Source organism: Tarenaya hassleriana, unplaced genomic scaffold, assembly GCF_000463585.1.
Source record: "Tarenaya hassleriana unplaced genomic scaffold, ASM46358v1 Cleome4, whole genome shotgun sequence".
Classification (NCBI taxonomy): Eukaryota; Viridiplantae; Streptophyta; class Magnoliopsida; order Brassicales; family Cleomaceae; genus Tarenaya; species Tarenaya hassleriana.
In genome coordinates, this window is record NW_010966881.1 from 4,306,531 (window position 1) to 4,333,490 (window position 26,960).

The 26,960-nt window shown below is 37.6% G+C and overlaps 7 protein-coding genes across 9 annotated transcripts in view; 3 read left to right on the forward strand and 4 right to left on the reverse strand.

Annotated features, from left to right (window-relative positions):
- The window catches only part of LOC104823939 (uncharacterized transmembrane protein DDB_G0289901), a 2,775-nt gene extending 2,218 nt beyond the window's left edge, over positions 1–557 (forward strand). The window contains 1 exon segment of the mRNA XM_010555736.2: positions 1–557. This exon segment is cut by the window's left edge and continues 4 nt beyond it. Coding sequence (XP_010554038.1) covers positions 1–230 — 230 coding nt within the window. The 3' untranslated portion in view covers positions 231–557.
- A 113-nt stretch (positions 558–670) lies between these two features.
- LOC104823940 (probable receptor-like protein kinase At5g15080) lies at positions 671–4,179 on the reverse strand. The gene is made up of 6 exons (XM_010555738.1): positions 3,393–4,179; positions 2,448–2,785; positions 2,222–2,357; positions 1,821–1,957; positions 1,604–1,727; positions 671–1,392 (listed from the first exon to the last, which is right to left on the reverse strand). The coding sequence occupies exons 1-6, from the start codon at positions 3,580–3,582 to the stop codon at positions 902–904; spliced, it is 1,416 nt and encodes a 471-aa protein (XP_010554040.1). The 5' UTR covers positions 3,583–4,179; the 3' UTR covers positions 671–901.
- Positions 4,180–10,236: 6,057 nt separating this feature from the next.
- Positions 10,237–12,452, forward strand: LOC104823941 (uncharacterized protein At5g39865). Of its 2 annotated transcripts, none has more exons than XM_010555739.1 (2): positions 10,237–10,320; positions 10,444–12,452. In XM_010555739.1, the coding sequence occupies exon 2, from the start codon at positions 10,853–10,855 to the stop codon at positions 12,230–12,232; it is 1,380 nt and encodes a 459-aa protein (XP_010554041.1). In that variant the 5' UTR covers positions 10,237–10,320; positions 10,444–10,852; the 3' UTR covers positions 12,233–12,452. The 2 variants fall into 2 exon arrangements, with proteins under 2 accessions (XP_010554041.1, XP_010554042.1); XM_010555740.1 differs by having other exon boundaries at positions 10,240–10,320; positions 10,432–12,452.
- A 2,874-nt stretch (positions 12,453–15,326) lies between these two features.
- Positions 15,327–17,668, forward strand: LOC104823943. Of its 2 annotated transcripts, XM_010555743.1 has the most exons (3): positions 15,327–16,780; positions 16,869–17,084; positions 17,581–17,668. In XM_010555743.1, exons 1-3 carry the CDS (start codon positions 15,425–15,427, stop codon positions 17,623–17,625), a joined length of 1,617 nt encoding a protein of 538 aa, XP_010554045.1. In that variant the 5' UTR covers positions 15,327–15,424; the 3' UTR covers positions 17,626–17,668. The 2 variants fall into 2 exon arrangements, with proteins under 2 accessions (XP_010554045.1, XP_010554044.1); XM_010555742.1 differs by lacking the exon at positions 17,581–17,668 and having other exon boundaries at positions 16,869–17,226.
- On the reverse strand, positions 17,547–18,949 carry LOC104823942. Its single transcript, XM_010555741.2, has one exon. It carries the CDS (start codon positions 18,546–18,548, stop codon positions 17,757–17,759), a length of 792 nt encoding a protein of 263 aa, XP_010554043.1. The 5' UTR covers positions 18,549–18,949; the 3' UTR covers positions 17,547–17,756.
- A 2,983-nt stretch (positions 18,950–21,932) lies between these two features.
- On the reverse strand, positions 21,933–22,732 carry LOC104823944 (50S ribosomal protein L12-3, chloroplastic-like). Its single transcript, XM_010555744.2, has one exon. The coding sequence runs from the start codon at positions 22,670–22,672 to the stop codon at positions 22,091–22,093; it is 582 nt and encodes a 193-aa protein (XP_010554046.1). The 5' UTR covers positions 22,673–22,732; the 3' UTR covers positions 21,933–22,090.
- A 186-nt stretch (positions 22,733–22,918) lies between these two features.
- Positions 22,919–26,306, reverse strand: LOC104823945 (monodehydroascorbate reductase 4, peroxisomal). Its single transcript, XM_010555747.2, has 7 exons — positions 26,074–26,306; positions 25,206–25,257; positions 24,993–25,073; positions 24,769–24,887; positions 24,310–24,529; positions 24,089–24,207; positions 22,919–23,850 (listed from the first exon to the last, which is right to left on the reverse strand). The coding sequence occupies exons 1-7, from the start codon at positions 26,191–26,193 to the stop codon at positions 23,089–23,091; spliced, it is 1,473 nt and encodes a 490-aa protein (XP_010554049.1). The 5' UTR covers positions 26,194–26,306; the 3' UTR covers positions 22,919–23,088.
- Positions 26,307–26,960: the final 654 nt, after the last annotated feature.

Sequence of the window (26,960 nt, forward strand, 5' to 3'; positions counted from 1 at the left end):
GTGCAAGTTCACCCACAGGCTCAGCCTCCGGTGCAAGCTCCTCCTCTGGCTCCGGTTCGAGCTCTGCCTCCGGCTCAAGCTCCATTACCGGCGGAAGCTCCTCAGGTAGAAGTTCTGGCAACAGCGGAAGTGGTTCCTCCGGTTCATCCTCCGATTCACAAACAGCTGGAGCTGGACATTCAGCAAGCGGCTCCATGAGCGGAAGCTCGGAAGCCAGCGGCAGGCGCTAGTTCCTCGGGTGGAGGTAGCGGAGGAAGCCGAGGCTCGGGAAACATGAACTTCCAGGGCTCAATGGACTATCAAAGCTCTGCCAACAAATCCCACAGTGCATCTTCTTCAAGCTCATCATCGGAGACGAAACACAAGGGCGAGTACCGATACCATTACTAGTAGATTTCACACAGACAATAAATCCATATGTAAAAAAATGATGTCTAGAAGAGACATCCTACGGCATAGATATGAATAATCAGAGAGAATGACGGCCCTGCTTGAATACAAGCAGCGAGCTGAATGATTTTTGTTATAACCATTCAAAGATTATTTTTTTTTCTCTTTCCATATTTACAATGAAAAGTACCGTATCTTCTAATCCCAAAAGGGTTCACGAAAGTTGAGAACTTTGCAGCAAATCCACCAAGGGCCACTGAGAAACCTGAAACAATGAACAAATACAAGAATTTTTGGATCTTTCTGATAATTTTTTTTGCAGAAACTGGTTTTTAGCTCTACAAGGATCATCAAATCATGGGCAAGTCCTATCAGCACTTGAGAACCGAACAATATGATCACCGAAATCTAGAACTACCATTTTCATTCGATCTCCTAAACAAAAGTTCACTCATCGTTCCATCCACCCGAGAAAGAGATCGGTTAGGTAAAACACACGAGTAAAGCTTGTTCAAGACTTGCGCTTGGGGGAACGGTGAATCAGGTGGTTTCGATGATAAGGAGAGACATGAGGGGCATTAGGAAGAGACAGGTTCCTCGCGGGATGTCCTGTTCTTGCCAGAACTCTACTTCCACTTCTAGAGATCGTCTCGGCTTGCATGGCCTGAAAGTAAGATGAGGAACAAGCCATGTCCTTCAAATCAGGTAAAGGCTTGAGGGTTTCCACAACTTCACTCATCAAAGGTCGAGACTTGGGATCGCGACTGAGACATCTTGCAGCCAACTGGATGGCCCTCTGGGCTCCTTTGATCGAAAACCGTCCTTCAAGACGATGGTCTATCAGACGGTAGAACCTCCGTTTCTCCCCGAGGTATGGACGGGCCCACTCGACTAGGTTATGTTCGCCATTTGGCCTGTTTTTGTCCATTGATCTTCTACCAGTCAACATTTCAAGAAGAACCACCCCAAAGCTATAGACATCACTCTTTGATGTAAGATGCCCTGGCCATAAACACGTCGATATATTACGGTAGATTAGTGGCTTACCAGATACAAATAAGAACATCGAAAGCAAGATAAGCAAACGTTTTTATGTTTTCACAAGGTCCAATGTTGAACAATACGGGATAAAATTGGAGTCACATGTCGAGGAAAGTAACAATCCTTAAATCAGGGAAGGAAGGATAATACATATCACAAGATGATATTTTACCTGTCATGACATATTCTGGGGCAGCATAACCATAAGTTCCCATCACACGGGTTGAGACGTGTGTTTTGTCTCCCTCGGGAGCATCTTTGGCAAGTCCAAAGTCAGAAAGTTTCGCATTGTAGTCCTAGAAACAGAACAAGTTAGCTCATAAAGCAGGAAAGTACTAGTGAGATATTAGTGGGGGAAAAGGTGAGAGCTTTGTAGAGTAGAGATGGACCGAGTCAAGTAGGATATTAGACGCTTTGAAATCTCGGTAAATCACGGGTCTTTCAGCTTCCTCGTGAAGAAAAGCAAGCCCCCGGGCTGCACCAAGGGCTATTTTCATTCTGGTAGACCAAGGAAGTGGCAAAGACCCTAATGTGTAAGATAAGAGCAAGAAAGGAGAGACATTAGTACAAGCATAGGTATTAGGAATCACCTTATTGTTACCGTTTACAATGTTATTGGCCACTTGAAACTTCATCAGACTAGTAATACCAAAATCGCCATTATACATGCAATAAATATCCACAAGATTACAAGTACTGTTTTCCGGTTTAGGTGTTCTAAAATAATAAGCTTTTAACAATGAAGAAACCAGAGCAGAGGACATAACAGAAGCCGTTAAAAACCACGTACTTCTGAAGAGATGATTCTCTAAGCTCCCTCGAGGCATGAATTCGTACACAAGCAACCTCTGGTCATCCTCAATGCAATACCCGATTAATTTTACAAGATTCGGGTGAATGAGGTCACCGAGATAATTAACTTCGGCCTGCCATTACAAAATGAAAAGGGATATATTGTCCAAATCAGGACACAGTATAATCTGGGAACAGTCAAAATAAGTTATGACATATAGTACCAGCCATTCTTTGTGACCCTGGAGACCGTCATGGTTGAGGGTTTTGACAGCGACAGAAATTCCAGTCCCGGGCTTTGCAGGAGCACTTCCATTTTCATTGATCCAACCTTTAAAAACGCATCCAAACCCACCTTCTCCGAGAAGACTTTCTGGCCTGAAGCTCCTCGTCACTGCCTTCAACTCGTTGAACGAGAATTTCCTAAGTTGTGAAGCGACTTTCAGCTCCTCGCCTATGTTGGGAGTGGACGGAATGCTTCCAGTGTTGCTAGTGGTTGAAGACGACACAACTGGAACAACTGGTTGGTCTCTACTAGTATCATTTGTCGATTTACTCTCAGCTGAATGAAACCCGAAAAGGAAACAAAAAGGTAAAATCTGGTTAAAAAACTGTTTCAAGATCGATAAGCACCAGCCTCTAGACTTCCACATAATCATCAAAACTATTTAAGAGAGAAACGCCCAAAAAGGTAATCAAAATTATCTGTTTAAGGAGCACTAACACCATTCTACAACAATTTACTTTTGAAAGTTTTGCATATCTTGAGAAGTTCTGGAGAACAAATCACACCTTCTATGATCCCAGCTTCTAGGCTAATAAACATAAGATGGATATTATTATTTAAAAAAAAAACCGACATTGTTTTATCAAAATTAAACTCGTTCAATCGGTGGATATCATGAATTTGACAAAGCATAGGTTTCTAACCAAGCAACAAACAACAAAACTGTTTCTACACCTAACCATTTCTCCACTTATTTTACACAATTCATCGAGCATTTTCCACAATGACCAGCTTCATAGTAGCAATGAACATGAAGCCCTCAGCGGAAAGTACATTGTGTTAGATATACAATCAAGAGAGCAAAACAAAACAGGCAATGAGGTTATTGTGAAATCATCAGCTGAAAATGTGTTTCTCCAAGAACATAGTTATGAAATTATACCATATTGTATACTTGTGCTACTGGCACTGACTGAACCATCCTCTTTGGACCTTGGAGACAAGCAGCTTCCAAGGAACATAAACTTGAACCAACAGCCACTTCCCTCTCCTACACCATCTAACTTCTTCTTAGATTTGGATTCACCCAAACTCCAAGTATGTCTCCACACGGAATCCGGACCTAGAACCATCTCTTCTCACCTCCTATAAACCCTAAACTTCAAACATTTCCACCTTCACGACGCTAACTACAAACCCGTGAAAATGGAAGCTGAACCAACTTATAATCATAACCCAGATAGCAGAAGCAAAAATCCATCACCGAAACCCATCAAGATATTGATGATTACAAGCAAAAGCCGTTAACTTTCCCAGGAAAACATAACCTCGAATGCAGACAGCAAAGTCGAATTGGAAACAGGAATTTCAGCAAATGGGCATATCCCAAACCGCAAACAGGACCATGCAAGAGGATACACGGATCAACGAGAAGACAACTTCCGAGGGGGTGTAACAAAGAGAAGTGTTCGAATTCCGGCGAGTCGAAGATGGAAGATAAACCCTAGAAATCAAAATGCAGGGCGAGGAGCAGCATCAAAGCGGGAGAAAGCGAGCAACTTTTTTTTGTTTGTACGAGCGGTAGAAAAAAGAAAGAGAACCCACATTTGTCCGCACAAGACTCCACATTTGTACACTTGAATAAACAATCCGGAGAGAGAGAGAGGCGTTCGGTGTTGCGTGAAAAGGTGTGAAAGAGAGTGGGAGTGTCTGTCTGAATATACGTCGGCGAGATAATTTGGAAAGGGTAAACACAGATAACGCCAGAGAAAGTTAGGGAGGGAACATGATTTTTTCTAAAAATAAAGAAAAATATATTAAATTAACCTAAAGTTTTCTGCATTTCAAAAGAAGGAAGACGTGTTTTTTTATTTTATATATTATTTATAAAAGGTTAATATGGACTAATGAAAATTAATTCATTTTTACTATATATTATGAGTCATGAGTGAACATATTTAAACGTCGTGAATCGTGGTGCCCTTTTTATAGCGAGTCCATAGATAATGTCTTTTCGCTCTTTAGAAAAAAAAAAACTATACAACTTTGATATTTTAAAATTATTTGAACCATCCAAAATTTTCAAATAAACCAATTTCACCAAACTTATCGACGTTGAAAATTATATTTTTACCATATATAATTTTCATATTATAATAAGTGGAGACTATACTTGGAGCATAATATCCATTTTCTTTAAAATTTTATTAAATTCATAAAAAAATTTCTTTTTTTTTTAATATTACAGGGGGCATGTGACCCCATTCGTTATAGAATGGATCCGCCCCTATTTATATATATATATATATGCTGAGGATCTTTCCGTATCGTTTTTTTTTTTTGGTGAAATGTCCGTATCGTATCATAAAAGATATGAATTACTACTATAGCAATGATATATTTTACGTGAGCTAGAGATTACTTGAATTGGGCCAACTATAGGCCCATGTCTGACAATAAGACACTATAATTTATGGGCCTAGTCTTTTGGGCTCTTAAAAATCAATGCTGAAGTCGTTCGAAATGCCTTTTTAAATTTATAAATATAATAATAAGGGTATACATGGATATATATATATATATAAGTATATTTTATATTATAGTGGTTAATAAAACAAAAAAAAAACCCATGTCAAAATAATAGGGATCCAATATCTGTATTGTAATTTTGTCTTACCCATGTCATAAGAAACGATGGAAATTGATGTATAACGTCTTGAAGTTTTATGAATTTTCGTCTCCCAAAACGTGTTTGTAAAATTTTAGGAGAATTCTATAAAAACTCGCCCAATGGGTTCATTTATACTAAACTAATAAATAGATTTTAGTTTTAAAATTAAAACATATTATACTAAAGTTCTATATATGATTATACATTTAATAGAATGGCATATATTTACTAATACATTTTCAGACTCTCTAATAAAAAAAATATATATTGTGATTATGTAATTCGTATCGTTTACGTGATACCGTGTTATGATTTTTTGCTGTGATGTCGAATTTCGCCATGAATGGGAGAGGATCCAATACTAATTATATGTAATATAATTTCAAAAGCTTATGATTATTTTTAGAGATCTACAATATGTAGTATGCTATTATATTTAAAATTGGAATATATATACACACACTAATATGAGACAAAATGAATGTTGAAATTTCTATGAAATATTCCAAAATTCATAAATTCATTATTCACTTATATTCTAACACTACAAAAAAACAGTTAAATAGCGACGGAAAAATCCGTCGCAAATACAAAGGAAATCCGTCGCAATTAAGAATTTGCGACGGAATGCGACGGATTTATTTCCGTCGCTATAGCGCTGTCGCAAATGTATAACGGTCGTTAACCCATCGCAGGAAAAAATCTGCGTTTCGCGGCGGAAAGTGACGGATAATTCCGTCGCAAAAATTCCGTCGCATTCCGTCGCAAATATTTTAAAAAAATTTTTAAAAAATATAATATAAAAAAATTATATACTATATATACACATACATATATACATTTTCACATACACATACATTCACACACATACATTACACACATACAAATATACATACACATACATATATATACACATATTCATATATACACAAACACACATACACATTCACACACATATACACACATATATACACATACATAAATACTCATATACATATACATTTCACAAACACATACACATACATATAAACACACACATATACACATATATTCATATACACATACAATCACATATACATACACATACATATTCACATTCACATACATATACACATACACATACATAAACACACACACATACACATTCACACATACATACACATTCACTTACACACATACATAAACACACACAAACACATCTAACACACATATATATATACATAAATACATATATATTACCTTATGGGAGAAATTTGGCGATCTTTGGAGAGATTTAGAAGAAATTTGGTGATTTTTAGTTTTTTTTTTCGGAAATCTTTGAAGTCTGATGAAGAAGACGACTCGTGGTTTTATATTGCGTTTTGCGACGGAATTTTCCGTCGCAATCCGTCACAAAATGAAATTAATTTACGCGCCCAAAATTCAAAAAATTTCATCGAAAAACGAAACCAAATACATTGCGACGGAATATTCCGTCGCAATCCGTCGCAATTTTTATTTTCCGTCGCAAATCATCTATTTCTTTATTGTGACAGAATTATCCGTCGCAAACCGTAGCAAATTGCGACGGGTTTTGCGACTGTTTGCGACGGATAATTTTTATTCCACATTCTGTCGTAAAATCGTCACATTCCGTCGCAATTTTCTTTGCGACAGAAATTTCCGTCGCAAATTCCGTCGTTATGCAAGTTTTTTTTGTAGTGTAACAGATATTCATTAACTAAAAAATGGAATAACAACTGTATATAAGACGAAATCAATACAACGACATTATAATGAGCGTCAAGTTTCGAAGCTAAAATTAAACATGTGGCATGGACTCATCCATTAATATAGAAAATGAGAAATATGAAAAATAAACAGATATGATCATTGTTAAATTCCATGAAATTCAGTATTTGGAAAAAAAAAATTGGATAATGAATTAAAATAAAAAAATAAATAGGCAGAATTTCTTCAAACATGGAATAGTGGAGGCCACATTACGCTGTGTCCGAAGGGGTAACAGAAGACAAGACAAAGACAAAAACAGGGTCCAAGAACCCGCACCCACTAACCCACTCCTCTGCATGCATCTTCTTCACCTCACTTTCCACAATTTTAATTAATACGAACCACCCTTTATCTCTAAAAGAATTACAAAATTTATTATTCTAATTTTGTTGTCGACAGTAAATTTTAATATACACGATATATTATTTATCGATTAATTTGATTTCGCCAATCATCGTTGCCGGTGAAAAACATAGTTTAATTGAAGTCTATGACATACATTTAATGTCTGATATTTACATTATTCATGCGAAGACAACAACATTATGATTTGTTAATTCTCTAAATATGCGTGGTTTAGAACAATATATTCCAAAGCCCTTTACAAAAAAAAAATAATCCAAAGCCGCGTTTGACTAAAAAAAATGTTATTTGTAATGTTTAACTAGCTAGGATTATGCTTATATACTTTATTGGACTTGCATTATAGGTAAGTATATATATATATATATATATATATATATATATATATGTGGCAGACTTTGAATTTGACTCATTGAATCAAAGGCTGAAATTCAGGGGAAAAGCTTATAACTATATTAAATAAATACTATTATACAATGTAATTTCCTGAAATTGAGGTTGCATTTTGAAACACTTGAAAAAAATCAGTGGACAATTGAGTTGTGCTTTTCTACATCATTTTAGTGAAATTGAAATAAATAAATAAAATAAGATAGAAAAAAACACGTGAAAACGGATGTCCTAAAGTAGAAGGAGATTCCATTTAAATATTTTGGATTGGTCTTTTATTATTTTTAAATTTAGCAGTTTAAATTTAAAAAATGGTATTAGTTCGGATATTATTTGGAATTTGAATTCGCTTCTGATCAAAATTATTTAATTTAATATATATATATATATATATATATATATATATAATATACTCCATTATTTTTAAAATACTGATGTTATATATATATATATCTTAAAAATGGGAGAGAAAAAAGGCTATGTGCGTTATTTAAAAAACAGAGAACATGATAAATGGCAAACCCATTTGCCCACATGAAGCAATTATGAAGCTTGGCCAATCTGCATGTATGGATCCACGTGTGACCTTACTCAAGTTTTAATGCCTACATTCTCTCTCTTAACTTCCCACAAATATAATTAAACATAAAAAGTATATATTGTAAAAAATATATACACAAACTAAAAAGTAAATACAGTGATATTGGCTCATTCTGTAATTAGTAAGCCTGTCAATGGTCTATTGTTAATAATAATAATAATAATAATAATAATAATAATAATCAATATAAGATCAAGTTTCTCAAAATTCATATCTTTTTTATAAATTTTCTTTAAAACGCATTAAACCCCTCTAAATTGGCAATTTGAGTAACATTATTTTAAAATCTGTATTTTTTATAATACAATATTTTGAAAGAATGTCAGTCAATACTAATTGAATAACAGTGGGATTTTCTTGATTTAAGAGTTTTTTTTATTTACAAATTTTAATCTAACGACACAAAAGTTTGAAAATAGATTTGAGAATTTATCATTCAATATTACAAGAATTCTAGAAGATTTGTAAATCTATAAAATGCAGATTGAATAATCGCCATTATAGCTTTGCGCGTATACCATAATTGACTGCTGTGTTTGCAATTATGGCTTTGACATTATGGATCTCTGCCTTTTGTTTTAAAAATCAAGCTTAAATAATAAATATTCTAATTCTATATGTGTATTTCACTCATTTTAAGTATTTTGTTTTAAGTGAAGACTAAAATCTCTTCCGGTTATATATATCCTCACAATATTAATAATATTACGATTAAAAAATATATAATATTAGTTTAATTTTATTATAAGACATAAAATTAATAGTATTTTTTATTAATTTTATATAAATTAATCTAAATAATTGTGATGAACTAATTGGTCTGTATACACAATATTATTACCGTGATATTTGAATCATTCATGGTACGGCATCGATAGCTGCTGCAGTTGGGATTACAAGTATATTTATTTATTTTGTCGACGTATAATTATATATTAATAATATCCCCAAAATTATGTTGGATTTAAAAATTAAGAATATATCATGTCCATTTTTTTTTATAAATATATATTATGTCCATTTAATCGCGTTCAAACTTCGAAGTCACCAAATAGAAAATGCCGATTACCAACAATGGAAAGGTAGTTTTTAAGTCACTAATCTTCAATTAATACGCAACACTAAACCACAAAATCATCACATTTAATATGCAAACAACACCTAAACCACAACATAAAAATAAAAAGTCATCACCATTAATTTTCTTTCGTTTATTTTTATATATAATTTCTAATAGAGAAAATATGGTATAAAATAAAAAAGCATATAAGATTGCTTACACTATTTTTTTTTTTAAAATCCAATATATATATTATAAATTAAACTACCAGTAAAAATCTATACATTGATAGGCTTTGATAACGATAGACATAACATAGATGCACATTAATTGCATCAAGGGTAGTTATGTTTCAATTTAGAATTTTAAGTTTTAAGGTGAAATGTTCACATCAAATATGTTCATATATATATATACACATTATTGCAGCATATAAGAAAATTCGTCACGAAATATCATAATTATTAAAATCCTTCTATTCGTCATAATTTTTTGTTACGTTTTCCTCAAAGAAAGAGAAAAAATGTCATTTATAAACGTAATTTAAAAATAAATGTTTTTAGCTTTACACTTCACTATAAATATAAAATCTCTATATTGATAATTAAGATTCTCTGAAATATATAAAGCCTTTGCGCCATATTCTAATCCCAAAATGATTCAACCATGTAATGCTTGATATATTTATTTCTAATTAAAAAATTAAAAAAACAATTCAAAAATTAAAAGAAGTTATAAATATTATTCCTAATTAAAGTAACTTAAATATCATCCAATCAGGAGCGTCGATCACATACGCGCCTGAGAAGGACGTGGAAAAGCAGGAGTCTATGCAAATAGCCAAATTAAAAAAAATACGAAATAAATCTTAAATCATAAAAATATAAATTATCTCGGACTCGTTAAAATCACTGGAATTTTTCTAAAATGCCATATGATGCTTCTCTCTCTACGACTTTTAGAGAGAGAGAGACGACAACGAAGACGATGGTGGTGCCCTTGTGAACGATTTGGTAATTTTGGTTTTGCATTTCCTTATCTGATTTGATTTTCAAATTTTGTCGGGAAAATTCAATCACGGTCTTGTTGTTCACATTAGCCAATTTTCCCGGAATCTTCGGGAGATAATTTTCCAGGATTTCCCTCTCTGTTTGGCGACACGCGGCTTGTCTCTGTTTCGCGGATTGATCCAAAACCTGGGAAAACGCAGAAACCCAGAAAAGGGTTTGAATCGGTTTTCCTCTTTTTTTTTTCGTGATTTTAGAAGTTTGTTTTCCAGGAAAACAGAGAGAGAGAGAAAAGCCATTAAAGGCGACAATTTTTCTCACTCTCTCTTTCGTTCCTTCTGGATCGCCTTTTTGACGGCTCCTACGCCTTTTTGCGGCGATTATTTTCACAAATCTCAGCAAATTTCTATGATATCTCATCGATTTTAGCAAACCCTTGTCTGCAATTTCATCCCTTTGTCGGTCTTCAATCCCCAAATTCTATTCATTTCCTGATTTTCCCCCTCTGCTCTGCGTTTTTCCGCTCCGATCGAATCGGATGGGTTGTGCGAGCTCGAAGCAGCATAAACGTTGCCGCCATTGCCGGCGAGGATTGTCTCCGGTGGTGGCGCCAAGAAGCTATTCGATGCACGTTCATCATCCAGCGACCCACACCGGAGACAGCTACCACATGGTGGCTCTCACTTCCTCAACCATTGGATCTCTCAACCTATGCGACACCCCTCTCGGACATAACCACAAGGACTTGGAAGACTTCACCGCCAAGCTTCTCTCCAAAGACGACAATGGAGACGAGCTTGTGGTCGGCAATGGGTTTCATCACGGTGAGGGAGAGAAAAATCCAGAGAGGGGTAAGGTGGTGAATTTGGATCTGCAGGCTAAGCTAATGGAGGCGAAGGTCTGGTCGAGTATGATGAACAAGAAGATACCGAAAATCGTGCCCAAAACGCCGGTGGTGACGCCTCCTGGTGAGCCTGAAACGATCAATACCTGGGAATTGATGGAGGGTCTTGAGGATATTAGCCCTTTACGATCTCCGAATCACTTGAGGAGCTTCTCTTTCGATATTGTACGTAGCCCTCCAAAGGGTGATCCTGCTCCATTTGATCTTCCCAAGTCGAGGTTCCACGAAAATGGGAATGCTGAACCAATGATGTTTCAGATGGAGGAAGATGAAGATTGCAATTTTCTAGATTTCGACCCGGAAATCATTTCCTCATTCAGGAAGTCTCTCCAAGAACTCCCACCTGACCATCCTTTTCACATCCGGATTCCCGACATGGAAAAGAATCCAAATGTGGAGTTCTCCGATGAACAAGAAGGTCACAGTGAAGAAGAAGAGCCCGGAACTCACGATGAACTGATCTGCAAAAGACCGTCTTTTGGCAAAGACAAGGTGATTCTCTACTTCACAAGCCTAAGAGGCATAAGGAAGACGTACGAGGACTGCTGCCATGTCCGAGTAATACTGAAAGGCCTGGGAATTCGCGTGGATGAACGAGATGTGTCGATGCATTCAGACTTCAAGGACGAGCTGAAAGAGCTATTGGGGGATAAATTCAACAGTGGCGCTGGAGTAACCCTACCAAGAGTTTTCTTGGGGAGGAAGTATCTCGGAGGAGCAGAGGAGATACGGAAACTGAACGAAGACGGGAAGCTCGAGAAGCTTCTAGAAGGCTGCGAAAGGGCCGAAGACATAACCGGGTATGAGTGTGAAGCTTGCGGAGATCTCAGGTTTGTACCATGTGATACTTGCTCAGGTAGCTGCAAAGTATATTATGAATGTGAAGATCATAAAGGAGAAGAAGAAGGAGAAGAATATGGTAAAGAAGAAGAAGCAGAAACAGAGTATGGATTTCAGAGATGTCCTGATTGTAATGAGAATGGACTCATCAGATGTCCTGTTTGTTGTGATTAGTCCTTTGAATTCAAAAAAAAAAAAAACACAACACACACTTCATTTTTTTTGGTTTACTAAATTTCCATTTCAGGGGATTTTCGAGGGTTTATTGTGTTGAGAGTTTGTATTGTACAGTGAGATCCTGAAAAAGGGGGAGATTGGTTTTTTACTGTGTAAAATTGAAAATAGGATTTGTATTGAGTGTTCCATACCAAAACAGAACAGAACTTTACATCAATTAAGCCCTTGTCTGAACTATATGTGATGCTCACATTTTTTTTTTTATAACCATGAGGTTCGTTGGGCCTTCGGCCCACTTAATCCCCTGGGTCCGAAGTCAGCCTTTAGACACGCAATTAATTGCGTCCCCTCCTCTCCACCCGTGGATTCGAACCCAGGACGCCGAGGATGACTTTGTCACCTCTTCGCCACTGGACCACCCACTGTTGGGTCACATTGTTCTTCTTTCAGCATTTATTTTTCCATTTGCACATTTGTTCCTTAATTTCAGTCAATTTGCTTATTTGATCAATTTAATAAATATATTAAACTCACCCATTTATTCATTCATTGGAACAAGAAGCACTTGAAATTGAAAAGCAGAGTAGGTGAAGAACAGACCCTCTCAAAGTCACTTTTGCCTCTTTTTTTTGTTTGTTTGGTTATTTGTGAATATAAAAATAAAAGATTGGAGTATGAATCGAATTTATAGAGTTCGAATTTGAAGATTAAGAAGGTGAAGATGTGGTAGATTGAAAATGTTGATATGAGAACGGAAATATCGGTTTCAAAATAAAAGAATAATGAATTTAAAATAAACCATATCAAATAGTTTTTTTTTCTCTTGACAATATTGATATTCTTAGAATGTGAATTGAGATTTATACAGAGAAAATATTGGTATTTGGAATAAAAATCTGTTATAAAAACAAAAGTGTATTTCGAAAGGTCCAAGGACTGCGATACTTTCAATTACAAAGTCTTTATATAAAACCAATTCCAAAGTCTTTTTCATAATTATATTTATATATATACATAGGCCAATTTTATAAAGTCTAATCAAATAATTAGTGGTTACGGTGGACCGTGTCACGGATGTGCCTAGGTGCAACTCGCATGATGACTAAAGTCTGTATATTTAAATTTATACAGCGATTATTTTTAATATATGATTATGTATTTTAAGGCTATCGTTCCAAGAATCTATCTATGTTTTGTAACAAATATTTTTTTAGTTACGGTCACTAGTCTGAATAGTCAAACCGGTTTGAGGCAAACATAATAAACATTTCCATATATTTATTATAATTTAAATCACAGATTGAATTATCCTTAATTTCGTTTTTTTAATCATTTCCATCCATTTTTTGTACTTGTTTCTCAGCTCTTTTAGCATCTTTTTATAATTTATGAACCTATATTTGACCATTTCAAAATTCAAACGAGAGCTTTAGAATAAGACATGTTAGACGTATAAAGTACTATTATATTGTTTTCCATCATATTGTATAGCCTGCATGGTATGCTAGTACGTATAAAATTAAATTAATTATTACTAGCAAGCCTCTAACATTTGAAAATTCAAACGAGAGTTTAGAAATACAATAGATCTTTAGAATAAAAAAATATATATTATATGGGTCTGCCTCCATGATATGCTAGTACGTATAAAATTAAATAAATCATTAAATTAGCAGACTTCGGAAATTAGGCCCCACCAACCGACACCATTAGCCGACCGACATCCATATCTTAAATTCGCACGGCGCTTCGGACAGTTAGGATCCGCTTGGTTAAATGCCAAGTCAGCATTAAAACTATATAATAAGATAATTATTAAGTTTTGGAAATGTCAAATAATCTTTTATCCAAATAACAACGGAGTATATTTAGCTCTACAATTTTTTATATGGACCTAAACCAATATTGTAGCCCAAATTTCTCACACTGTACAGATGGGTTCCTTGTTGGCCCATGGGTCGGGAATATAGGGTTTAAATATTCCCGAAATTTCAGAATATTTTGTTTATCGGCGGGACGAGTATGGATTCTAGGTGGCCATTTTGGTTATTAACCGAATAACCGAACCGAACCGAATAAAAACGGTTCGATTCGGTTCGGTTATCTGCTTAATAACCAAACGGTTGAGTAAATTGAATAACCGTTCGGATTCGGTTCGGTTCGATTAATAACCGCGGTTAACCGAACGGTTATTGAGTTTTTTTAATATTTTAATTTTTATCCTCATTATTATTAGTATTTTTTTTATACTTCACTTTTAATCTTATATATTTCATCCAATAAACCATAAAATGTAATGTTTTTAACTTTTATCCTAATTATTGAAGTTTTTAGATTTTTTTATAATTTTATTTTACATGATTAATCATTTTGTGCATTTATTTAAATAGATATTTTGAAATTTATGTAGGATTAATAATTTTTTTTTAAAAAAATATATCATAATCGAACCGAACTGATCTAAAACCGAACCGAATAAACCAGAAAATATAACCGTTTGGTTATAATTTTATTATACAAAAACCGAACCGAACCGAACCGAAAGCGAACTGAAATTTGGATATCCAATTCCAATCGTATATTTCAATTGAAAATTTTAACATGATAAAATCGAAATAAAAATAGATATGAATTTAATACTCTGATTTAAGATACTATATAATATATTTCATATAACTTCAATCCATCAAAATATTATTTGAAGTTTATATCTAAATTAAGACTCTGATTTAGTGAATGATTGTAATACAAATTTATTTTTTAAATTTGATTAGGATACACTTCATATTTTCGGATAATTTTGTCGGATACAGCCAAACACGTCTTACGAAGATTGCGGATCTCAAGAGCACGGAACACATCACTGTATTTTTTGTTTTCAAAAGAAAAAGGAGCCATCACCAAAGCCCAGGTTGCCAACTTGTCTATATATGGATTTTTATATTAACAGGCTCAATCTCAAAAGCACTCTGGTAAGAATATTAATAATAAAATACAGACAAAAATATATTTTCTCCCAAAAGACATAATATCAAGGACAACATAAATGCAAATTGATAATAAAAAAAAAAATAATTCAAAAAGCGTATCCAAAGCGAGAAGAATGCATAAATATGTGAAAAGGCATACCCATCAGTCACCGTTACATGAAAAGAAAAAAAAAACAAAGATTCGCTCGCATGAAACAACATGAGTGATGAAGGGCAGGAGTTATGTCTGCATGGCCATCCTTCAGCCGCATCAAGCGATCTCATCTACTGTCCGTACTGTCCCGAGGGAAAGGACGAAGGCTCTCACATCTCCTTCTTCTGCCGTCAATGCGAACTAGACTTCCACGACCGGAAATACGACAAGGCCTCGCCGGAGATTTGCCACCCTTCTCACCCTCGACACCCTCTTTCTCTCCTCCGGAGCTTCGACGCCGCCCGAAAATGCCTTCTCTGCGGACAAAACCTCAAGGTAATCGCTTACCATTGCTCCATCTGTGAATTCGCTATCGATCTCGTCTGTGCGAAAAGGCCGCCGCTTCTCGCCATTGATAACCCCAAGACTCATGACCATACACTCACCCTCATGCCCAGAGAGGTTTCCTTCACGTGCGACGCGTGTGGGATCGAAACCCATGGTCAATCTCCATATGTATGCCCGCAGTGTAACTTCATGGTCCATAAAGAATGTATTGGTTTACCTCGTGTCATACACATAAACCGTCATCACCATCGAGTTTCCATGACGGAATTTCTCGGCCCTGGGAAACGGATTTGTGGGGTCTGTCGGAAAATGGTTGATGGGAGATATGGTGCTTACACTTGCTCTAAGTGTACTGGTTATGCAGTCCATTCGAAATGTGCAACGAGAAGCGACGTGTGGGATGGGAGAGAGCTCGAGGGAGAACCGGAAGAGACCGATGAAACAGAAGATCTAATGCCGTATAAGGTAGTAGCCCACAATGTAATAAACCATTTCAGTCATGAAGAACACAATCTGAAACTCACCGAGGTTGCCCTAGCTTCCGACCCAAGCATGATCTGCGAAGCATGCACCTTTCCTGTCAGCTCTGAATCTGATCCGTTCTACAGCTGTATGGACTGTAAGTTCGCGCTTCATGAGAAATGTGCTAACCTTCCCCGAAAGATACGACATGTTCTTCATAACCATCCACTCACCTTACGGGTAGACACCATACCAAAAGAAAGCGAATATTACAACATTGCCTTCGAGTGTTCGGCTTGCAAGAGACTATGCAGTGGTTTTAAATACGAGTGTTGCGGTATAGAGCTTGACGTAAGATGCGGATCCATTTCTGAACCGTTTTACCACAAAAACCATCACCATCCTCTGTTCCTCACTTCGCTGGACAGCAAAACTTGCGAGGCCTGTCACGAGGAGAAAGGTAACGTTCTGAGATGTACGGACTGCGACTTCGCCTTGGATTTCGAATGCGCGACTTTGCCCACCATTGTTAAGCACAAGAGCGACCAGCATCCACTCTCTTTGAGCCCTGGTGAAGAGGCCCCTGGTCCGTACTGGTGCGATATCTGCGAGGCAAGATTTCTCTCTCTCTCTCTCTCTCTAGCTTTCTTTCTATCTCTTTCTCAGGAAACAAACAGGGTTGTTTCTTCATCTATGATAGGCGGAAACGAGTTCGAAGACGTGGTTTTACTTATGCGACGACTACTGTTGCTCCACTCTTCACGTAAAATGCGTGATACCAGATTTCAAGTACATGAAGCTTGGACGAAGGCTGTTCTTTTGGCGAGCCACGTTCGAAGTGGCTCTCAACAAGCGACCTTCTCAAAAGAGGTATTGCACTATCTGTGGCTGGAGCTGCGAGGACGACTTCTTTCTTGTGAGGAAACATCTCTGCTTTTGTTCTTTCGACTGTTTCAAGCATTTTGTCGGGTACTAGACTCAAAATATTCCACGTGTTATTGTTTTCTAGTATTTTGTTGCAGACGTTGACGTATTCGTACCAAAAAAAAAAAGTTAAAAAAAATATCGTGTTTTTTTGTCTAATCTATCATGAGATTATTTTATTTACGAAATGTTTTCGTATTTGATAGTTTTGTTTGGAATTAAAAGTTACATTCTGTTATTTTTCCGATTGTAGATCTCTTTAAGGGTCGTATAGACATATTTTGGATAGAGATTTGCATAAATGGAAAAGGATCTGACTATTTTCAAGCATGCAAAGTCAATCATTTTCTAATGTCTCTTTCACATGTAGATGAAAGCAATGAAATGTACGTTTTTATTTCTGCTGAATTTCTCTGTATTTAATAATTATGTAATATTAATAATTAGATCCTGTCGTTACTGGATTATTCCTCTTTTTAATATTTTAGGATTACAGAGGGAAAACCCCGATTGAAAAAAAAAAAAAAAACTAGCTATATGAAATGGCAACTCCGTAATTCTTCAAACGACTGTGTTGGGAATCTTCGCATTCTGATCAAGTCAAAGGCCCAAGTTCAGGCCCATTATCAAGTCTAGTACCAGCTTGAGGCCCAAATGCGATGGCCTAAAGCCCAAACAGATGTTGCTTGTAAGGGAGGTACGATTTTCTCCTTTCCACCTCCTTGATCGCCCTGTTCCTCAGGTAAAACTTTTCATGTGCTGAAACCTTCTCCTTCTTCGAATATTCCTCGTTTCGGATTCCTCTCTCGTTTTCGTTAACTGTTTTTGAATTTAGGAATACCATTGAATGTCTCCCATCGCTGCGGCTTCTCCTCAGCAGATCCCTGATTCTCCACCGTTTGACCGACCAGGTCGATGTCGACGATGATCCTGTGGAATTGCTCTTTTTGCAGCATCTGCTCGGAGACATCACAGCCGTTGATCTCGCCGGCTTCCATGGACAATAGATCTCGTTCGGGATTCCCTCCAATTCATCATCCGACGACGATGACGACGATGACTGCGGCGGCGGTTGAGTGGCTGGATCGTCGCGGTCGCGTCGGAACAAATCTCTCACCGAATTCGTAACCGTCGCCGCCGAATCCTCACTGTTTCCACCATCAGATCCGACGCCGTAGCTATCCGAGATGAGATTCTGATCAAAAACCGGGAAAAGTAGTCCGCCGTATGCAGAAGCCGCCGCCGTGTCAGGGTCAGTCCGGAGATCGACGAACTCAAACTCGACATCATCATCATTATCTCCTTCGCATTCAACGACTCTGCTTTTCTCCATCCGACAATCATCCGATTCTCCGACGACTTCGCGGCCAACTCGATCGGCGACTTCCGTGTGGCGATCACCGGAGTAGCTGCTGAAGCTGGGACAAAACGCACTTGAATCATCGTTTCTCTCCATCTAAAGCTCGGGATAATCTGTCTCTCTCTCCCAAGGGTTTACAGTTGAGGAATGAAAAGAGCGCGAGGCTTCTTCAATGGCGTTTTGTATTTGTCTTCCATGAAAGAGACGTTTGTGCGTGTATATGTAGGAGAAGCTCTCGGGGAAGCGAGTGGCATTTTAGGTAATTAAATGAAGCGCAGTTGTCTAAGAACATCGTTGACTTTCTAGAAGGAAATCCGCTTCTTGATGAAGAGGTTTAGGTGAATATATTTTCTTAAATAATAAATATAGCTTTTGGTTAATCAGATCCTGATACCTTAATTTAACGCGAACTGCCAGAAATATATATAATACAAGACGTCGTACCACTACTAATGTATCGTATAATTCTCCATATATATATATATATGCGTGCCCATTAAGTTTTTTTTTAGACTCATTTTTTAAATGAATATGAGCAAATACATACATACGTATATATTATGAAGAAAATAAAATGTGTCATCTTTCACTAAGATTTGTCGAAATTTCCGTATATAAATATCTTTTCAATTTTTTTTTTTATCAGTAATATTATATTTAAAAAATTAGTAGAGTAATTCTAGACCCTTCTTTATAATTCAAATCGTGAAAAGATCATCGACTAAACCAACAACGTGAAAAATGGGTTGACATCTGCCGCAAACCCATCATGCGTAGGACAAGGAGAAGCTTATATTTAATCATTTGACTGCTCGGTTCAACACGGTTACGATATATGACTGATTAAAATCAAATACTTAAGATGATTTGGTTCAAAAACTACTTATTTTTGTACATAATTAAAAACGAATATTTTGAATCCGCATTCGAAACTGAAACATATGTCGATCCCATTGTTCAACTTAATTTTAATATAAAGGGTACGGCCAATTTGGTTAATAGCCAAACAATAGAATCAAAAACCATATAATAAAGCTTATTTTAATATAAGGAGTACATTAACCAATTTGGCAAATAATCAAATAATCAAATCAAGAAGCATACAATAATAGAAGTTAATCCCTTTAAAAATTGGATTGTTATAAATTTTCTAAAACCTGAAATTCAAATCCAAAGAGAGTAAACAACATTGCTAAGCAAATGATTTTTTAAATAAATATTTTAATCAATAAAAAAACCAAATCCAAAAGCTTGTTAAATCAACAAAATTTAGTAAAAACCAAAATCATTATAATTTCTAAATCTAAAAAAATAACCAAACATATGTAACCCAATCCAAGATGGTACTGGTGCTAATAGGGGGCGTTTCGCTTTGATTTTTTCAAACCGAATCATACCGAATTTAAAATCTTAATATCTCTTCTGAATCATATCATTAAAAATGTTCGAATAGAATAATTTTTTATATTCGCAACCGAACCAAATTTTATAAAATTTTCAAACAACAAATTTCCTTACAAAAAATTAATTTTTTTTAATAAAAACCAAACTCAAACCATACCAAAACCAAACCGAATAATATACAATACTAATTTAGTACAAATTTTAAAATACCAAATAAATCATTCTCGAACCGAATGGCTTAGATTAGATATACACTAATTTTAGATCTTAAATCCAAACCCAACACAAATGAACAAAGGGTATACTTGTAGTTTTAAGCAGCTTGATTTCTTTTTTCGTTACTCGCAATGTAACATTTTTTTATAAACCCACGAATCAAAGAGAAAATCGACAAAATAATTAGGTAAATTTTTTAAAAATCAAATAAATCAAATCTTAGAAGGAAAAAAAAAACCCAAACAGCAAATAAGAAAATAAATATTTTGTAATTAAAACCCACGAGTCAAATAGAAAATCGACGGAATCGGAATAAATAAACCACTGGTTCAACAACAAAATTAAATAAAAAAACACAAAGGAAAAAAAAAAAAGGGGGAGAGGGCTCAGGGAGTAGCATAATGTGCTCAAGGAAGAGCCTTTTGAAAGCTCTTCTCATACAAGAGGTGTCAGAAAATTATTATGCATTCTTCATCTTCGCCCTTTTTCAATAGAAACATTTTTAGAAAAAAAAAAAGAAATCCGAAAAAAAAAACGCCTTTAGAAGGATAACAAGGCTGCGGCTTATGAACAGACGCATATGTAACCGCTGCTAGGGTTTCGCTTCTGTCTTGACGCAGTAGCTGTGAGACTATGGATGGGGTTTTATAGATACATCTCATTGGGCTTCACTCATTTATATAAATAGCCCATTGGGCTTATTCACGTATAACCTTAAGGCCCATTAGTTTACAACTTGAGGCCCATTGGTTCGGACCCCTCTTACACCATCTTCCACTTTCTGTTATTTCCGTTGATCATGCAAAGCCGGTTTTGCATCGAATCGAATCGGGGTTAACCAATGGTCCGAACCAAAATCCAAATAACCAATATAACCGGAACGATAACCGAATGGGTAACCCTTTGCACAACAAAAGCAAAACGAACTCTATCACGATTCACGAGAGCGTACCATAATATTAAAAAAAAAAAATCTTAAAACCCCTCTTCCTAAAAATCACATAGACGATTGAACCACCATCACCAGAATCTTGCTTTTCAGATAATGAAAGCTAAAGATTCTAGAGCTGCAGTTAAAACGACAAACGACGTGTGTTGGGTGAAGGCTGTCGTGTTCTCGAACTTGGATTCTCTGAGATGGATAAGATAAAAATCCGGTTCGGCTGAGCTAGCTCCGGAATTTTGGTCATGAAGATGCATTCTTTAAACCCATGAAAAAGAAAAGATCAAATTCTAGATCTTTGTTCCTTTCTGGCAAGCAGAAGAGCTAGGTTTCTCAGCTAGGCATTTCGACGAACACGTTATCGGCAACGGCTTTCACGGCGATAGCGTCCTCTCGATTCTAAAATGATCCAAATTACAATAATTTCTCAAGCAAATCGACAATTCAAGATGCAAACTGTACTAACAACAAAAAAGGATCCTTAAAATTTCCAAGACATTTGTTTTTTTGTAACCCTTAGGCAATAGAAACCTTAGCACCAGCTTCTTCGAGCTGCTTCTTCGCTTCTTCTGCTTCTTCCTTCGACACACCTTCCTTGAACTTCTTTGGCAACCCTTCAATGAGGTCTTTCGCCTCCTTTAACGCCAGGCTCGTCAGAGCCCTAACCGCCTTGATCACCGCAATACGCGCGCTGCTCGGAACCTCATCGATGACCACATCGAACTCCGTCTTCTCCTCCACCGCAGCCGCCGCTCCACCACCGTCTCCTGCACCCGGAGCGGCGACGACCGCCGCGGGTCGACAGTTAAGATGCATTCTTTAAACCCATGAAAAAGAAAAGATCAAATTCTAGATCTTTGTTCCTTTCTGGCAAGCAGAAGAGCTAGGTTTCTCAGCTAGGCATTTCGACGAACACGTTATCGGCAACGGCTTTCACGGCGATAGCGTCCTCTCGATTCTAAAATGATCCAAATTACAATAATTTCTCAAGCAAATCGACAATTCAAGATGCAAACTGTACTAACAACAAAAAAGGATCCTTAAAATTTCCAAGACATTTGTTTTTTTGTAACCCTTAGGCAATAGAAACCTTAGCACCAGCTTCTTCGAGCTGCTTCTTCGCTTCTTCTGCTTCTTCCTTCGACACACCTTCCTTGAACTTCTTTGGCAACCCTTCAATGAGGTCTTTCGCCTCCTTTAACGCCAGGCTCGTCAGAGCCCTAACCGCCTTGATCACCGCAATACGCGCGCTGCTCGGAACCTCATCGATGACCACATCGAACTCCGTCTTCTCCTCCACCGCAGCCGCCGCTCCACCACCGTCTCCTGCACCCGGAGCGGCGACGACCGCCGCGGCGGGAGCGAATGCGGCGGCAGAGACTCCGAGCTTGTCCTGGAGGTAGTCGACGAGGATGCGGGCTTCTTCGAGGGTTAAGGACGAGATCTTGGTGCCAAGCTTCTCGATTTTCTCCGGAGCTTCGACGGCAGCAATGGGGCGGAGGTGGGTGGCGCGGTGGGAAGAACCGCCGAGAGAACGGAGCGAGAATTCGACGGAGTTGGGTCGGGAGAGGAAGAGGTGCGTACGAGAAGAGACCGAAGGGGGTGAAGGATAAGATGAGGCACGGATTGTGCTCGCGATGGAGAGAGTCGCTGCCATTTTCGCTACCTGCTTCTCCTTCCTCTTGGGGGTGTTTTGTGTTTGCTTCAGTCTCTAAAGATGAAGAAGAGGATAGGAAAAGAAAGGATAAGGGGTACTTTAGGAATAAAAAGATCTCGCGTTCACGTAGATGCCTGCATCTACACACAGGATAAGCCGGTCGATCGCTGAAATGACGAAAATACCCTCCGAGAGGAAGTCGGAGGATCAGAGAACGAAAGTTACAAGGCTCATTGCCAAAACAACAAAGGAATGGATCGAATTTGCATTGGACCGTTCTTCATTACGACAGAAGTATATCAATGTAATAAACATAAAGTAGTTTCTGAAATCATCATCCTATATTTCCTATCAATGCTACAAACAACAACCAGTGGCTCTGAATCAAATCCCCAAACCAATCGCCCAGCGTTTTTTCACCACCGGCGGCGTCTCCTGCCGTACCAAAACGCAAACGCAGCCACAGACGCAGCCACTACAACCCCAGCCGCCGCGTTCCAAACGTGCAAAGGTTTCTCCATCACGACAACAGCAGCAGAAGAAGTAGAAGAAGAAGACTGCTTCAATGTCTCACCGCCTCCAGCATCTGGAACTGTCTGTTCTTCCACTACTCTCTTCGCAAATCCCAACCCTTTCTCTCCCAATTCCTCCAAGTCAGTGACCGCTGGCTTTAACCGAGCCGCCTTTGCGATGTCTTCGTACTCTTCCTTGGTCCCTCCTTCGAGAAACGACCCGACCAGTTGACCCTTTTTGACCCAGTACGCCCCGAACACCTTGCCGTTTTCATAGTCCCCAAAGTGCACGACTTCACCCGCCGGGTCGCCGTAGAATTGCCACGAGAGGGCGAAGACCCTCGAGTAGAAAAACGGCAGGTAGTCGAAATCCCCAGTTTTCTCTGGCTCCATGATGGCCGAAACGGCGTGGCGTGCAGATTTCCTAGCCGAGTCCACGTGCTCGAGCCTCCTCGTCTCCCCGAATAGTTTGACGGGAAACGCCGCGACGTCTCCGATAGCGTATATGGAGCTGTTGCTTGATTGCATTTTGCCGTTCACTTTGATCCCTCCTTTCTCTATCGTTAACTGTCCCTCGAACAAGCTCGTGTTCGGTCGGATCCCGATTCCAACCACGACCATGTCTGCCGGCAGCTGGTTTCCATCTCTGAGATTAACACAAATAACCTGCAGGCCCATCTCGAAATGCTCAGGATATCACATTTACGTCAAGGAAGTTTGCAAGGAGAAAAGAATTGAGCAGGAAATGGTGATACATGGACACAATATTCAGAGATCGGTTATCTTATTGATTCTTCTCATCTTATACGGATGAATAACTAGATGAGAAGCACCAGAAGTTTGCAGACATTATACAATCTTTGTCTGAAAGGTTTTTCTAAGCTATAACAAGACAAGATTTTACCTTTCCATTCGGGTCAAACTCGAAAGAAGACAAAACTGTTCCTTTGACGAACTTCACCCCTTTAGCCTTGTAGTATTCTTCATAGTAGTTTGCGATTTTTGGCGTAAAGAGACGTGCCACTGAAACAGAAAACCGAAAAAGGTTAATACAATATAGAAACACCGACGACACATATACTCTTTTTCCATATGTGGCAAAGAGAAGTAACTGAGTAATCTTACTGCACTGTTCTTCTGGAAAGACCATCGTCACGTTAATTTTGTTAATCACTAAAGAGGCAGCACACTCCATACCGATATATCCACCGCCAATTACAACGGCATTACCATTAGTGCTTGATTGCATCACGCTTACAAGCCTATTTGCATCACCCAGATCTCGTAAATAACAAACGTTTTCAGCATCTGATCCATTTACCCCGAATTCTTCAAGCTTCAATGCCTGCAATTCAAGCAATTCGTAAAAAGATTAAGCCCCGGAATTTTTACAGTATATTCCAAGCTGTACCAATATAATATTGTTTCTCATAAACATTTTTATATCTCAGCATCTGTTTCCTTAATTAAAAAAAAAACAGATGTAGATATTAGTAGAATGATAATCTGTTTGTGAGAACCATAAACTACTTTTCCGCCAAGCCTGGACTGACTTAGATAAGGACACTATTGAGAAGTCCATACCCGGGCACCAGTTGCAACAATCAAGAACTTGTAACTTATAGTCTCGCCAATGGCTGTTAAAAGCGTTTTCCTTCTCACATCAACCGACTTAACCCGAGTTCCAAGGACCAATTCGATTCCTAAAACAAAAGTGAGAGCCCTCATAGTTCAAGAAAGACGAAATATTTTTGTTTTTGAAACCGATCAACTCAAAGCATTTGTGAAAGAGTAAGAGAAGTATCTACCATGTTCCTTGTACCATTTCGGGGTTAGCTTCTCGTCATTAGCTCCAACACATGTGTGAAATGAAGGAAGCCGTGAAGGAGCTGCGGATAAGACCATACATAAAGAGTGAATCTATAAACCAATTCCTTATATCTCGAGAAATTTCTCATAGCAAAGTCTCTCAAACTCCAAATATATGCAAAAACAAAACACATCCACAGTGTTTGTCTCACCTTCTGGCAGCAGAAAACCTTTGCTTAATGCCGGCCTCTCATATGGTGCGACCTGAACAAAGGGCGGATGCAGAATCTTAATCTCTACTCAGCAAACAAACAGAAGATCTCAGTCTTTTGTTACCTTTTCATTAGCAATAAGAAATCCCTTCGTATAATTAAACAAGAGACGGGCACTTGCTTGGACAAGAACAAACGAGAATCATGAACCAGAAAACGGGTAGCCGCGATAAGTGAATGATTGTTTGGAACACATTGGTCTATGTGGTAACATTCATAATGATATGATCAATGGTAAATCTCCCACATTTGCAACAGTCTAAGTGCTTAGTTCACGTATCAGCTCCTTGCAAAATTTGTACAGTCTCTCTTCCAAAGGCAAGCTCTTTTCAAAGCAATACAAATTTCACAAAATTCCCAAGATAGAAACAACGTTTCCTCAATACAGAATCACTTAACCACAAAATAGCTCCACATTTAGCAAAATTCTAGTTTGAATTATTTCATAACTCAATATCGTCTTTCTGCACAAAACAGAGTTCCACAAATGAAGTCTTTGCAATTGTAAGAAATTATTGCGGAAGAAAAAGTTTTAAACACATATAATCAAGGCTTGATCCAAAACTAAAGGCCCAGAAAATCCCTTTCAAGTAAAAATTCAAAATCACTGGTAGTGAACTGCAGAGAGACTGAAATCGGAGAGAAATTTCTGTGAGAGAACTATAAATACTTGCCCAGCTAAGGCACCACAGGACCCATCAGAGAAAAACAGAGACGTTTCCCTGAGGGTAGGGAAATTTCCACCATTTTCTCGCTGGCCAAGCACGAAAATCGAATATATACATGAGAGAGATTGTCATCAGCTTACGGGTTCTTCCGAAATTATGCAGAGTTCGCCATGGGAAACACCTCGCCTCGTGAATTCGAGAGCTGCATACCCAGCAGCCACGCCCCCGCCGAGAATCACGTACACGAACGCTCTACCCATCAGCGTTTTAATTTTCCCTCACTTTCCCGGAAAATTCCCAGACATTGGCAATAAATATTCGAATAATTTTGATGGGGGAAAATTTGAGGGGCAGAAAAATTTTCTGAGACTGCCATCGGATCTTTCCACACCCGTGGTATCAGACGGTTGTGGTGTCATTTTACAATATTACCCCTCTTGACTTCTCTATTTACGCTATCGTCTGGAAAAAATTTAGATAATCGCTACGCTCAAATCGGGACCGTCGTTTTTGACAGATCAAAGACAGTGGGACCCATCTTGACTCGGTGGCCCATCGTAATCAGCACAATTGTTTAACTTGTAATATTATAATTTTTGTTGGATAATATTAATTAATATTATTTTCGTTGCACAAAATCATTTTTCTGTGGCTATAATAATAATAACGAAAGGATGTGATCAAGTAAATGTAAGAATAAGCAAACTCACAAAACTAATTGGCACTAATATATTCCAAAAATGGAAATTGGATATGTGGAATGGAAACGATTGATCTCCACGTCATTACCGAAATTCCCTTGCGTTGGGAAGCGTGATGGAGGATGAGGATGACGGTCCAAAAATTAAATCCAAAGGCAAATTGAACAATTTCATTATTTTTGTTATTTTATTTTATTTTATTTCTGGACCGCAAAACACAACCTCTCATGATGTTTTAAGATGAGGTTCCGACGCTCTCCATATCTGTGCCTCATAATTATGTGGTTCGGAACAATTAAAGTATTATCCTCTTCCCCCCCCCCCCC

Bases quoted from the DNA above. Each gene is read 5' to 3' on its own strand.
- LOC104823940 (XM_010555738.1), bottom strand. From the start codon at position 3,582: ATGGTTCTAGGTCCGGATTCCGTGTGGAGACATACTTGGAGTTTGGGT. The intron at 2,786-3,392 runs GTATAATTTCAT...GGTTTCATTCAG, and splicing joins TAGCACAAGTATACAATATG to CTGAGAGTAAATCGACAAAT. The intron at 1,393-1,603 runs GTAAAATATCAT...GTTTATGGCCAG, and splicing joins CCCAGAATATGTCATGACAG to GGCATCTTACATCAAAGAGT.
- LOC104823941 (XM_010555739.1), top strand. From the start codon at position 10,853: ATGGGTTGTGCGAGCTCGAAGCAGCATAAACGTTGCCGCCATTGCCGG.
- LOC104823943 (XM_010555742.1), top strand. From the start codon at position 15,425: ATGAGTGATGAAGGGCAGGAGTTATGTCTGCATGGCCATCCTTCAGCC. The intron at 16,781-16,868 runs GCAAGATTTCTC...CATCTATGATAG, and splicing joins ACTGGTGCGATATCTGCGAG to GCGGAAACGAGTTCGAAGAC.
- LOC104823942 (XM_010555741.2), bottom strand. From the start codon at position 18,548: ATGGAGAGAAACGATGATTCAAGTGCGTTTTGTCCCAGCTTCAGCAGC.
- LOC104823944 (XM_010555744.2), bottom strand. From the start codon at position 22,672: ATGGCAGCGACTCTCTCCATCGCGAGCACAATCCGTGCCTCATCTTAT.
- LOC104823945 (XM_010555747.2), bottom strand. From the start codon at position 26,193: ATGGGTAGAGCGTTCGTGTACGTGATTCTCGGCGGGGGCGTGGCTGCT. The intron at 24,530-24,768 runs GTATGGACTTCT...CTTGAATTGCAG, and splicing joins TTGTTGCAACTGGTGCCCGG to GCATTGAAGCTTGAAGAATT. The intron at 24,208-24,309 runs GTAAGATTACTC...TTTCTGTTTCAG, and splicing joins CTTTCCAGAAGAACAGTGCA to TGGCACGTCTCTTTACGCCA.